Source organism: Carcharodon carcharias, chromosome 1 (assembly GCF_017639515.1).
Source record: "Carcharodon carcharias isolate sCarCar2 chromosome 1, sCarCar2.pri, whole genome shotgun sequence".
Lineage (NCBI taxonomy): Eukaryota > Metazoa > Chordata > Chondrichthyes > Lamniformes > Lamnidae > Carcharodon > Carcharodon carcharias.
The window spans coordinates 47,679,062-47,693,600 of record NC_054467.1 but is presented as its reverse complement, the minus strand read 5'-3'; the positions used below and the strand labels follow the sequence as shown (position 1 = coordinate 47,693,600).

Here is a 14,539-nt window from a genome sequence, read left to right as displayed (position 1 = left end):
AATTATTTTAGCAGCAGTTAATTTGCCGCAAATCTGACTTGCAAACCAGCCCTCCTTAGCTGTAGCAACTGATGAAAATATGGAACAAAAACTGAAAAATGCTGGAAAAACTCAGCAGGTCTAATAGCATCTGTGGAGAGAAAGACAGAGTTAACGTTTCGAGTCCGAATGACTCTTCAGTTCTGAAGAACTGGTTTAGTTTTTTGTTTCAGATTTCCAGCATCCACAGTATTTTGCCTTTATGAAAATATGGAAATAGCTGTCTAACAAATATATAGCAGCTGCTTATGCCTGCTACATTTGTGCTAAACAAGATTTTCGCTAATTTCCAAAAGTGGAAGCCAGCTATAATGCAGTCCCATTGTTCTCAGACCTGCAATGCCTTGTAACATTCGGGGTAGTCTAACTGTAAGTATAACAGACTGTGATATGATCATGTGATCATCTTGTAAATAGTTTTAAAACCGCTGCTAGTAACATCACCAAAATAAAAAGAAATATTAGCACATTAGTGGTAGCCAGTATTTGATGTGAAAAAATTGATAAAGAAAGGTTTGCATTTATATAGCACGTTTCACAACTACCAGGTATCTCAAAGCACTTTACGGCCAACGAAGCACTTTTGAAATAAAGTCACTGTTGTAATGTAGGAAGCGTGGCAGCCAGTTTGCACACAGCAACTCCCACAAGTAGCAAAGTGGTAATGACCACACAACCGACATCAGAGAAATGGATTGAGGGATAAATTATTGGCCAGGACAACAGGAATACCTTCCCTGCACATCTTCAAAACGTTGCCACGGGATCTTTTATCCTGGGGCTTCAGTTTAACATCTCATCCGACATACAGCACTTGTGAGGACAGTACTCCCTCAGTACTGTACTGGAATGTCAGTCTTGATTTTTGTGCTGAAGCCCTGGAGTGGGACTTGAACATGGAGCCTTGTTGCTGAAAATTGCCGAAATACTGGCAGCAGCACTAATTCAGGCGCTGTGAATAGGTAAATCTATTTCCCAACGAGGTGCAGAGTACAGTTTAATATTAGTTCCATGCAGACTTTTTTAGTAAAAGTTCAGTTTACATTCTGGTACTGATATTTTACACAAGTTGAGAGTGAATTTAAGAACTGATTAAGAACAGAAAATGCTGGAAACAGTAGGGCAGGCAGCATCTGTGGAGAGAGAAACAGAGTTAATGTTCCAGGTCAATGACTTTTCATCAGAATTGGGAAAAGTTAGAAATATAGTTTATACTGTTCCTTTCCTCGAGATTACATTGAGCTTCATTGGAACACTGCAGGAGGGCAAGGACAGAGACCAGCGTAAGAGCAAGGTAGAGATTTGAAATGACAAACCTTCAGAAGATTCAGGTATAACACTTGTGGACTGAAAGGTGGTGTTCTGTAAAGTGGGCATACAATCTGTGTTTGATCTCCCTAATGTAGAGCAAACTGCAAGGTGAGCAGTGAATATTGTATACTAAATTGAAAGAAGTACAAGTAAATCCCAGTTTTATCTGGAAGGAGTATTGGGGCCTTGGACAGTGAGATGGAAAGCAGTAAAATGGCAGGTGTTGCATTACCCGAGCTTGCATGGAATGATACCAAAGGGAGGAGAGGATGTTGGTGGTGACTAAGGAGTACAAGGGTGTCGTGGAGGGAGTATCCCCTTTGGAATACTGAAAGGAGAAGGGAGGAGAGGATGTGTTCATTGGTGGCATCATGCTGGGGTTAGCAAAAATGGCAGAGAATGGTCTATTGAATACAAGGCTGGAGGGGTGGAAGGTGAGTTCATGGTGAGGCAAGAGCTGATTATTTTGGTTTTTTCTCTATTTTGTTTTCAGGAAATGTTACTGTTGTTCCAATTCTGAAAACGATTGGCTTAGGTCTTGGAGTTTTAATCTGGGCTGCATTTAACCTCCTGATGGGATGGGCAAGTTCTAGGTAAGTCCAGATAGCTAACTGCACACTGTTGTTACTACCATCACTGTTCACTTTGGTTTAGAGATCACAATTGCAGCTGAAGAATTTTTATTGTGGGAAGGAGGATTTATTCCAATAATGCAGTCCCTCTTCTCTGACACTGTATTACTGTAGCTTTTAATCATGCTGTTTACAGTTTCGATGTCAGTAGAGAAAATTACATAAAGACAGGGATTTTCCCTGAAATCAGGAAAGACCGATATCAGGCAGGGAAATTGTCGTTTGACCAGCTGACGGCAATGGTGAAATTGCACCCTGAATTGTTTATAAAAAAAAAGTCAGAGGCACCAATTTACGTTGAACCACTGATGGAGTGGCCTCAGATTCACCATCCTGGCCATGACTTCAGAACTTCAGTAATCCAGGCGCCACATTTAAGGGACACCCCTGTACAGAGCTAGCACTCACCAAGGGATAGAAAGCTGCTGGGAACTGATGGCTGCCAAAGCTAGGAAACATGCTGCCCCCAAATTTCGTGACACCTCCCTCGAGCATCTACTAGATACAGTGGAGGCCCGTCCTCAAACCCCGCTTTGGGCAAAGACCAGCAAGCAAGGTCACCAATCCATTGTGGGAGGCGATGGCAGCAATGGTCAGTGCTATAGCACTGCCAAAGAGGACAGCTACCCAGTGCCAAAAGAGGATGAATGATCTCCGTTCCACCAGGGTAAGCCACTCTTCTTATCACTGTCAACTCTCACACTCACAAACCTATCACACATCCACAGGGATCTCACTCACTGCCAGTTCAAGGGACGTCACCATTCACACTCACACACACCCACCTTCATCTGCCCCTGCGGATTGTATCCTCTTCCCATCCATGGACCACTTACCACCCACACATGCCAGGCATCCTCCTTACCTGGCCTGGCAGATATCCTGCTTACACTCTCTCCATCTGCCTTCATGCAGGACAAGTTGGCACACAACAAAAAAGTCTAAGACTGGTGGAGGAATGCCCGACCTCAAGGTCCTGACAGACTTTGAAAATAGAGCAGTTCAGCTGGCCATAGAGGATGTGGACCATTCATGTACTGATGTCGAGGTCAGCAGCATTCAACCAAGTCAGGATTCAGCACTGCAACATCCATCAGACAGCCATGATGTGGGTGATGTGTCCTGTTTCATAGACCCACTGCCATGTACTAATTATTTCTCTTTTCTTTTGCAAGCACATCTGGGAAGCAGCCAAGGGGGTCCACGAGCCAGGTCCTCGACTCCAGGCCCGAGGAAAAATTGGAAGAAGAATCCACAGACACCGACATTGAAGACCCATTACAGTGCTCACCCATACCCTCTGCCAGTGCAGAGACACACACCTCGGTGAGACCTATTTCTAGAGTAGCCTCAGGTCATAATCTGGTGAGCACATCGCACTGTCTGACTCACAGCAGGTGACGGCAGGGACATCCCAGGGTGCGGGCACTTGGAGGCCAGGAATAAGCTGAGTCCGAGTCAGATGAGGAGCCTCTGGACTCAATCATACCTCAGTTGCTGGAGCTGTGAAGACAAGCTCGAGAACATTGGGAAGGGATGTCCACTGCACTCCTCAAATTGCAAGTTACATTGGAGGAGTCCATCCACTTTCAGACTGAGGTGATAGTGCCAGCATGCTGACACACTGAGGTCAACACTGGTAGGGTGATGGCGATTGGTGGAGACCTTGGTCCAGGACGTCAGTCCTGCACTGCTGCGCAGGCTGAACTCCATCGCTGAGGAACTAGCTGGCATCCATCACTGTCAACGCGAGTGGGGGGGCATCTTGAGCTCACACCAGCTGCCTCTTCTTCTCAAGGAGTCTGCCAGTGGCCCTAGGGCAGCCATAGGAAGGAAGATCAGCAGGTGCACCCCCTGGGGCCATTCACCCAGGTAACTCCGGGAATGTCCAGCCCATCCAAATCCCCTCTCCCCGCAGCTCCAGGTCCACAGGCTGAGGAGGGTGGCACTGCCACACAGCAAAACTCCGAAAGCAGGCCAGGGCCCTCCAGGTCACGGCCCTCCAGAGGGCGCCCGCCAAGGTCATCACAGACAACAGGGTGTAGCAGTCAGCAGGTTGCGTCCACCTCCGCTGTGGATGTTAGGGATGCACCAAGACGTAGTGGCAGAGTTAGAAAGATCAAGAAGCTGACACAGCTTGGACACAGTTTGTCGGTGGCTCCTTGTTATGATGAGCAGTGTTTGTGTTAATCAGGTGTGAAACCTTGCTTCCTGCACAGAATGAAGGCAAGCATCACAGTCCAGGGCCTCTCCCCGGTGCATTGAGAAACCTTCTGAGCACAGTGATTGTCCAGCTTCAAAGTTACCCTTCAGATCAGTGACACCTGTCCCTCGATGTAGTTTGTGTTTGGGCAAGAATCTCATACCCCAGCGTGACTTGGTTCCGTGATGTTCTCTGTATGCTCTCAGCACCTTAGATGTGGAGCTCCCCCCGCACCCCCATCTCATCTGCATTCCTGACAGGTGAAGGTGTGGTGCTGAAGGGAACAGGTGATGAAGCCTGCCAATGAATCATGTGCTGTTAAAGTCAATGTGCCCGCTGTGTCTCAGCAGTGTCTTCATGATATGACACTCTTCATGAAGCGTATGTGCGCTGCCCTCAACCAGACAGGTATCAGACACTCTCAGATGCCGTGTGAGGACCCCAGGAGTATCCTTACTGCATCTCGTCATCATCCTTCTAGAATCCTGTGGCAATGAGGGCCTCACGAGCATGCCTGCCTCATCTGGCCAACGCAATGGCCTCATTGCCTGCACCCTCACCTTCCAGGACCTCATCACCCTCATCCCCTCTGACTTCCTTCTCATCAGAGGAGATATGCAACTCTTCCATCTCTGCATCATCCAGGTCCTTCCCACTTTGCATCACCAGGTTTTCTAGAATGTAGCAAGCCACGATGGGAAGTATACTGGAGTGCTCCATCAGATGTGTCGAGGCACTGGAACCTAGTTTTCAGGATCCCTCAACCAAACTCCAGGTTGCAGCATGAGACTCGTTGTAACTTCTCTCAGCAGCAGCCTGAGACTGCCGCACGGGCGTCATCAGCCATGTCCTTTGCGGGTAGCCCTTGTCCCTGAGGAGCCAACCCTGCAGCCTGTGTTGTTGCTGGAAGATGTTAGGGATCTGAGACCTGTTGAGGACGTATGAGTCCTGGATGCTTCCGGCCTGCATGATCTGCTTGTTAATGGTCGCAGACTAGCTGAACATTGAGAGAATGGAAGCCTTTGCGGTTCACATACTGGACTGTTGCCAGGGATATTTAAGAGCCACATGAGTTCTGTCGATGGCACCCTGCACCTGTGGTAATCCGAAAGTATCAGCAAATCCCAGCGCTTTTGCTTCCTGGTTCAGTTGATCTCTGGCAAAATTGACAAAGCTGGTCGCCATTTTTGCCAAGACACATGTGACCTCCTGGATACATTTGTAGATAGAGGCTTGTGAGATTCTGGTAAGGTCCCCTGTGGAGTCCTGGAAGGAGCCACTGCTGTAGAAATTGAGTGAAGTGGTCACCTTAACTACAACTGGCAGTGGATGCTCTCCAAGTCCCCATGGTGCCAAATCCTGCAGAAGATGGCATATATGAGTGACCAGTTCCCTTGATATGTGCAGGTGTTGGCGACACTCATCTGCAGGTAGTACATGCGCCGTCTACAGATTCTGGGTCTAGTGAGTCACTTACGAACGATGGCTCTCTGGGGTTCATCCTCTGTGTGCGGAGGAGGCCCTGTCATCTCTTGGTCTTGAGGGTTCTGCTCCTCTCTTTGGTGAGCCAGGCGGCTCCATTGCATTCTTCTGTGTTCTCTCTTGCCTATAAGAAATGAGGCAGATCCCTTGGCTCCATCTTCCCCACGGCCTCCTCACTGCAGTATCAAAGAGAGAGAGAGACACGAGGGTCAGCAATTGTGTCCTAAGGACCATTCTTGGCCAAGTTATTGCCTGCGACTGCCTCTCAAGGCCCCTTTACACATGCTGGAGAGTCCTGGTCACCACATGGATGCCCAGCGTTTAGTGCTTATGATGGTTGATCAAAACCCCACCCACCTCCCCACGCCACATCACATGACTGAGTGGCAACAGCTTCGGTCACTCGACTGCATCCTGAACTCTCAGGCACAAGCATTGTCCTGACCTGCACTCCAAGGCTTTGCAGTTTGCTTGGACCATGGGACCATAAGACTATAATGGGTGACTTTTCAATGTCTACTTAAACATAATGCAAGAGATTTGGAACACACCCTTCCTTCAGTGTTCCATGGCAACCTTTCCCAAGAAGATTCTCAAGCTTGCCCAGTCACCCAATGGTTCTGCAGCACCATCGCACTCATTCAATTTTGAAGTCTGTACGCGAGGTGTTAAAAGTAGAGGAGCAATCATTGGCACTGTCAGGAATTAGTGCTGCTTGAGTGGGCACAATTGCTTGACTAACCTGACTCCAAGCATGTCATTAAGCTCAAGCTAGATCATCTCAGCGGTGGAAGAGTGTTCATCTATGGCGTGTTTTCCATTTGCCTGGCCGTTTTCTACACCCCTAGACCTTCACTCTCTGCTGCCATGACCCCTCACTCCTTGCACTCTTGCCCTAGCCCTGAGGTTCCCTTTTCAAGAGAGTTCTGGAGGCTAGATCACTGAAAGCATTTAAAGAGAGGTGGATAGATTTTTGAAATATCAGGAGTTGAGGGCTATGAGGAGCTGGCAGAAAAGAGGAATTGAGGCCTCGGGCAGATCAACCATGATCTTGTTGAATGATGAGGCAGGCTTGAGGGGCCAAATGGCCTACCTCTGGTCCTATTTCATATGTTATGTTCTCCAATGCTGTTGCCCTTGCCCCGAGGTTTCCTGTTCTCTAGCACAGTTGCCTTAACCCCAAGGTTCCCTTCTATCCGATGCAGTTGCCCAAGCCCCGGCACCACAAGACAGCCGTGAAGAAGCCACTGTGGAGACTTGCCTGTGGCCCCCCACCAACCCCGAATCCGCAGAGCCACTTCCTTGCATTGGGATCATCATGAGCGCTGCACTAAGTTGTGTGCACTCACCTCCAACTTCCTTCGAATTTCAGATTGCCAGGTGCACGCCTTTTAAAGGCAGTTGTAGATCACGATGTTCTAAAGTCACAATGATGTGGGATTTAAATTTGACGTGGGCGGTGATTCCAGCATGTGGCCAGATTAATGATATGCAAATGTATTCAAATTAAGTTCCCAATGTCCAACAGTGGGAAACGCGGCCTGCCATTGATGAGGGAGGGGACAATCTCTTCCCGGATTTACTTCGCCAGGAAACATGCCTCACGCCTTCTTGGGAGATTTCCCGATCTCGTCACTGAACACTCCTATATCGATCGGGCGTGGAAAATACTGGCCAAAGTATCTTACTGCAATTTGTATTTTGTGCAGTGGATAGACATTGAAAGGTCCAAGGAATACTCTGGTACAAAATTTCAACACGGAGTCCAGATGCAATATTCCAGTGGTTCCTTTATTGCGCATGTGGGGAGCAAATGCTGGGCCATCCAGGCGCTTCTCCACTGAGGTTCAAATGAGCACAGTTTATATATTTTTTACTATCGGTTACAACTTAATGGTATTAGTTAGACACAGGCCATAGCACAATGATCCCCCGGTGGGCTGCTAATTGTGCTCTTGTACAGTAATTGCAGTGCAGAGACTGGGTGTTGTTCTTTTGAAGATAGCAAAGAATGTATGTTTGTTCTATACAAAAGGTTTACAGGGGCTGACTGGATGTGGTTCAAGGCCTTCAGACGATGTGAAATGGCCTTCCCCATTTCTTGCTCAAGTCACCCCGCGTCCCCGTCCGTGTGTGTCCCCCATTTCCTGATGGCAAATTTACAGCTGAGCCCTTTGTACAAGTTTTTAGCTTTCATGTAAGGCTGTGATTGTCTGTATGTGCTTTGGCGCCCTAGCTGCTGGCCCTGGCTAGCACTTCAAAATAAATCCAAAATTTCTGTACCTTCAGTCCCCCCTTTTGGGTGCGTAACTGTTAGATTAAGCTAGTCAATTAATCTGCGTCCAATGGTTTTGTCATGGCTCCAGTGGTACCGATCTGAGCAAGTCCTACAGGCCATGGCAACACCTGGACCTCTCCCCAAGTTTTTAAGCTTCCTAATGTCCGAGACTCCTGTCTTTCTGGTGGTGCGCGGCCACCAAGATGGGAGGCTGGGACCCTACTACATTAATATTGTGTCCTGTCCCACCGGCCGTTGTTGCTCCTTTAACATTATTTTTGTCCTATGTCTAAGGGCTTTCTTCTTACAGGTGCGACATGCTGCATTCCCACGCCAATGCTAACACTAGCTGCACTGCGACAAGTATGTGAGAGATTATTTTTATCCAGGGGTGTATATCCACATTCAGCCCCCAGTCCCACACTTGCTCCCACCATGTCAGATCTCTCAATTGCTCTTCCGTATCATTGATTAGCCTTTTAAACACCGCCTGTAACATGCAATACTGTTTAATCACCTTTCATCAGTCACCTTTAATCTTTGTCAGCTTTCGGGAAGGTGGGGAATTGGGGCCTGCTAAGGTTCCTCATACTGTTCTACGGTATCGTGGAGTGTTCGGAGGCGTTGACTGAGACCTGACCGCTTTGTCCATTCACGTGTGTCCAATAGTAACTGGGAGCCGGGGTTTAAAGCAGAAGTTGGGGTTGGTGATGTTGCACCGTAGGCTCTCGTACGTGTATGACTGCTCAGTAGTTGTCACACAGTATTCCCCCTTTCCCTTGTATCCTGAGCGGGTGTGATGGTTTTCTCTGTGGGTAATTTCGAACGTACAACCCTCCGTTCGTTGTACCCGCATTCGTCCAGCCCCCCCCACCCTTTCCAACTGGATGGGGGCAAATCGTGAGGCTACCTTTCCTCCTGCACCTGCTCAGTGATAGCCTGTGTATGCCTTCATTCTTGCATATGGCATGCATGGCTATGGGGTAGTACCGGAGGGAGTTATTGTCTCGGATTAACCCAATTTTCTCCACTTGGTACTGAGAGTACGGGCCCATGTCAGCTGTGACTGAGGGGATTGCCAATACCATGCCTGTCATGTTCGTTTGGTTTGTGGTGCACTTCTGAATTACCGGATATGCCCTGGTCAATGTACGGGCATCAATAACGCTTGGGTTCTTGGCCATCCCGCGCAACCGGGTACTGTTGATCCAGCCTGGTAACTCCCCCCGACGTGTAAAGTGACATACGATGATGTCAGGCATGCATCCCAACGTCATCGTGTGCCATCGCAATATTTCATTCGGTGGGCGCACACCAGAGTTGGCTGCATGCCCGTCGAAATGTTAAGGGCCTATTAAGACCATTAAGAAATTAATTAAAGTACTTAACAACGCTGCCTGTCCAACCTTAAGATTGGCGGGCAGGTGAAAAGCCCCAGCGGCCTTCGCGTTTCTCGGGAAACCTCATCCATGGGCAGGATGAAGTTTCCTGAAGCTTTTATAAAATAAGTAAATAAAATTTTCCACCTTCACAAACATGTCCCAGTTCATGTGACACAATTACGTGAGGGGACATGTTTGAATAAATTTTTAAATCGATTATTTAATTATTTTCATAACCATTCAATCTCACTGAGGCAGCTCCATGCCTCAGGGAGATTGGCCCCAAATCTCTCTCCTCCCCCTGCCTGTAATGGTAGTGCTGAGTGCCATCAGCTGCGTATTACGCTGGGCAGGCCTTAATTGGCCCGCCCACGTAAAATGGCGGCGCGCAGCCGATTGCGGGCGGCAATCAGCTTTGCACCCATCCCCTACTGCTCCACCCAGCCCACCCACCATAAACCCAAACCAAGAGCTGGATTTGACCCTTTGCCCCCCTATTCCACCATTCATTCATGACTGATCTACTACCGCAACTCCACCTTCCTGCATTGTAGCTGTATCCCTTCATTTTCTTAGTATCCAAAAATCTGTCAGTCTCCATCTTGAATACACTCTACAACCATGCATTCACAGCTCTCTTGGGCTAGAAAAATCCAAAGGTTAAACCCTTTTGAGTGAAATTTCCACTTGCCTCCTTCCTAAATGGCTGACCCCTTATTCTGAGACTCTGACCTCTGTTCTAGATTCCCCAGCCAGGGGAAACATTTTCTTAGCATCTACCTTGCCAAACCCTTTAAGAATTTTATATGTTTCAGTTAGATTGCCTCTCATTCATCCAGGGAGTACAGGCCTAGTCTACTCAGTCTCTCCTGATAGGACAATCCTCTCATCCAAATGTGGTGAATCTTTGTTATACTCCCTCTGGAGCAAGTGTGTCTTTCCTTGGGTAAGGAAACCATGCCTGCACAAAGTACTACTGCTGTAGCCTCACCAATGTCTGTATAATTGGGGCAAAACGTCTTTACTCTTATACTCCAATTCCTTTACAATAAAAGCTAGTGAACAGTTTGCCTTCCTAATTGCTTGTGGCGCATGCATGTTAACTTCCTGTGATTCCTACACAGGGCACCTAAGTTCCTCTGGATACAAACATTTCCCTATGTCTCACCATTCAAAAAATATTTTTTTTTGTTTTTCCTACCAAAGTACAGGACTTCATGCTTTTCCCCATTGTATTCCACCTGCCATGTTCTTGCCTACTCATTCAACCAGTATTTATCCTTTTGTGGCCCCTTTGTGTCCTCCTTGGTGCTTTCTTCTGTTGTGTGGAAGGTGTTAGACTCGATCATTAAAGATGTTATAGCTGAGCACTTGGAGAAACATAAGCTAATTGGGAATCTGCATGGTTTTGTGAAAGAGAAATCATGTTTAATGAATTTATTAGAGTTCTTCGAATGAGGATAAAGGGGAACCTGTAGTTGTACTGTACTTGGATTTCTAGAATACATTTGATGAGGTGCCACATTGAAGGTTATTGCGGAAAATGAAAGTTCATGATGTAGGGGTAACATATTAACCTGGATATAGGATTGGCTGGCTGGCAGAAAACAGAGTATGCTAAAATGAGTCTTTGTCTGATTGGCAGGATGTGATTAGTGGAGTCCCACAGGGGTTTGTGCTGGAGCTTCAACTTTTTACAATTTACATTAATGACTTAGCTGAGGGAAGCGAAGACATGGCAGCTAAATTTGTAGACGGTGCAAAGATAGGTAGGAAAGTATGGTGTGAAGAAGACATAAGGAGTTTGCAGATCGATATAGATAAGTTGAGGAAATGGGGAAAAATCTGTCAGATGGAGTATCATGTGGGAAAATGTGAAGTTATTCACTTTGGCAGGAACAATAAAAAAGCAGAGTATTATTTAAATGGAGAACGACTTCAGAATTCCAAAGTGCAGAGGGATCTAGGTGCTCTCATGCATGAGTCACAAAAAGTTAGTATGCAAGCACAGCATGTAATCTAGAGGGCTAATGGAATGCAGTCCTTTATTACGAGAAGAATTGAACATAAAACTATGCTTCAGACATACAGGGCATTGGTGAGACTGCACCTCGAATACTGTGTTTAATTTTGGTCGTCTCATTTAAGGAAGGATGTAAATGCTTTGGAAACAATTCATAGGAAATTTATTAGATTGATACCTGGAATGAGCAGGTTGGTTTATGAGGATAAGTTGGACGGGCTGAGTTTGTTTCCACTGGTGTTTAGAAGAGTGAGAGGTGACTTGATTGAAGTATATAAGATCCTAAATGGTCTTGACAAGGTGTATTTGGAAGGAATGTTTCCTCTTGTGGGTGAGTCTAGAACTAGGGATTTAAAATTAGGGGTCACCCTTCTCAGACAGAGATGAGAATTCTTTTCTCTCAGAGGGCTGTGCAACTTTGGAACTCTGCATCAGATGGAAGTGGAAGCAGGGTCACTGAATGTTTTTAAGGCAGAGGTAGACAGATTCTTGTTAGGCAAGAGAATCAAAGGTAATCGGAGGTAGATGAGAATGGAGAAACACAAATAGATCAGCCATGATCTTATTGAATAGCGAGCAGGCTTCAGGGGCCAAATGGCTTACTTCTCCTATCTTGGATGTTCAGATATTCGTACTTTGATACTTAACTTTGTAATGGCAGCAAATTTTGATACGTTGCACGTAATTCCTTTGTCTAAGTCATTCATATAGATGGGTTTTTAGTTTGTCTTAAAAACCCATTTGGTTCACTAATGTCCTTTAGGGAAGGAAATCTGCCATCTTTACCTGGTCTGGCCTACATGTGACTCCAGACCCACAGCAATGTGGTTGACTCTTAAATGCCACCTGAACAAGGGTAATTAGGGATGGGCAATACATGCTGGCCTGGGCAGCGATGCCCACATCTCATGAATGAATAAAAAAAGAAGCTGAGGCCCAAGTTCTGATCCTTGCGGTACCTAGTAGTTACAGCCCGCCAATCACATATGTCCTGTTTATTTCTACTATGTTTGTCCATTAACCAATCCTTAATCCATTACATTAATACATTACCCTCAATCCCATGAGTCCTAATTTTGTGTAATAACCTCTGGTGTGGTACATTATTGAATGCTTCATTATTCTCCCTTGTCCATGTTGTTAGTTGTATCCTGAAAAAACTCCAACAGATTTGTCAAATATGATTTCCCTTTCATAAATCCATGTTGACTCTGTTTAGTCACATTTTGATTTTCTGAGTGTCCTGTTACCATGTCCGGAATAATAGATTCTAGTATTTTGCCTATTACTGATGTAAGGCTAACTGCCATATAGTTTCCATTTTCTTCTTCCTCCTCTCTTACACAGAAGATTATGTTATGTTTCTACCTTCCAATCCTTGGGAACAGTTCCAGAATCAAAGTAATTCTAGAAGATCCAAACCATGGGCAGAATTTTCTGGGTGATGTGCGGGTGGCGGGCCTGCACGTCAACATGTAAAATGACACGCAGTGACGTCAGGCGAGCATCCCGACGTCACCGCGCACCATCGCGATATTTCGATGGGTGGGCACGCGATGAAGTGTAATGTGCGCCCGCCATTAATTAAAGGGCTACTTAAGGCCCTGAACTCGGCAATCAATGCCGATTTTCGGGCACTCCTGCGATCGTCGGCTCGGCGCTACAGACAAGGTAAGCAACTTTTTAATAAAACTCATCCACGGGCGGGATATGAGGGCTCAATGGGGTTGTCAATCAGAAAGTGTTTTAACCGTGCCTGTGTGATCTGTAGCAGTTCAGAACGAATTCCAGCAGCTTTCTGCGTATTTGAACCTTCAGCTCAGCACTCTGCAGTCAGTAACCTTTATCGGGCCTGCAGCTTTCTAGAGGCCTCCCTTTAGCCTGGGTATGGGTTCTGACATGTCCACTGGAGGCAGCTCCTCTGAGGAGGAAGGTTGGGCTAGAATAAGGAGGAGGCCAGAAGTGGACAATCAGTCTCCAGGGGAGCCACCTTTGGGAGTACAGGTGCAGGCACAAGGGGTGCAGGTCCAAGAGGTAGCCCAAGGTGGAAGGGGCCACAGAAGATGCCACTATCCTGCTGCCAGGGTATATAGGCGGAGATGCAGCTACCTCAATATGACTGAGGTGCAGTGCCGAAGGAGGCTCCAACTGTCAAGGGAGACAGCCAACTATATCTATCAGATGATTGGCCCTGAGATCTCTCCTAACTGCGTGGGTGGACACCCCATGCCAGCAGCTCTGAAGGTCACAGTTCTATGCCTCTGGCTCCTTCCAGGGCTCAGTAGGTGATCTTTGCGGTATCTCCCAATCAGCTGTCCACACTAGTGTCAAGCAGGTCACCGACACTCTGTTCAGGCATGCATTGACCTTCATTTACTTCTGCTGCGACCAGGCAAGTCAGGCACAGTGAGCCTGAGGCTTTGTAGCGATTGCTGACTTCCCCCGCGTCCAGAGTACAATGGACTGCACACATGTGGCCATCAAGGCGCCAGCAGGTGAACCCGGTGCCTTTGTCAACAGGAAGGGCTTCCATTCCATGAACGTGCAGATAGTGTGTGATCACAGGATGCTGATTCTGCAAGTCTGTGCAAGGTACCCAGGCAGCTCTCACAATGCCTACATCCTCAGACACTCCCAGGTGCTAGGGCTCTTCAGTGCTCCGACTCGGCTTGATGAATGGCTGCTAGGTGACAAGGGCTATTCCCTCAGAAGGTGGCTCATGACACCTCTCCGCCATCCAAGAACAGAAACTGAGGAGCGCTACAATAGGAGCCAGGGCTCCACAAGGGCTGTGGTGGAGAGAGCCATCGGTCTTCTCAAGATGTGCTTCCATTGCCTGGACAGCTCAGGGGGCACACTCCAGTACTCCCCAGATCGTGTCTCTGTGTTAGTGGTAGCATGCTGCACTCTGCACAATCTTGCGCTGGAAAAGGGGGACACAGTGGACGTTGAAGACCTTGATGCAGTGGATGTGCCTGGACACGATGATTCCAGCAGTGGTTCGGAGGATGAGGAAACAGGGCAGTGATGAGGGGCTGAACGCTGACCTGGCACTACACCAAGAAGGCAGGGACACCCGGGAGACTTTAATCCAATGAACCTTCAGCTAGCTCCACACAAATGGATCTGGAGGACCAGCATTGCCTGGCGCATCCATTGGCTCATTTAAGTGTACATCTGCCACTTCAT

At 47.3% G+C, this 14,539-nt stretch overlaps 1 protein-coding gene across 1 annotated transcript in view; it reads left to right on the top strand.

Moving 5' to 3' along the window:
- The window catches only part of LOC121270796 (transmembrane protein 144-like), a 121,355-nt gene that overhangs the window by 45,993 nt on the left and 60,823 nt on the right, over positions 1-14,539 (top strand). Inside the window, exon 5 of the mRNA XM_041176657.1 lies at positions 1,844-1,943. Within this exon, the coding sequence (XP_041032591.1) occupies positions 1,844-1,943 (100 nt within the window). The remainder of the gene's footprint in view (positions 1-1,843; positions 1,944-14,539) is intronic.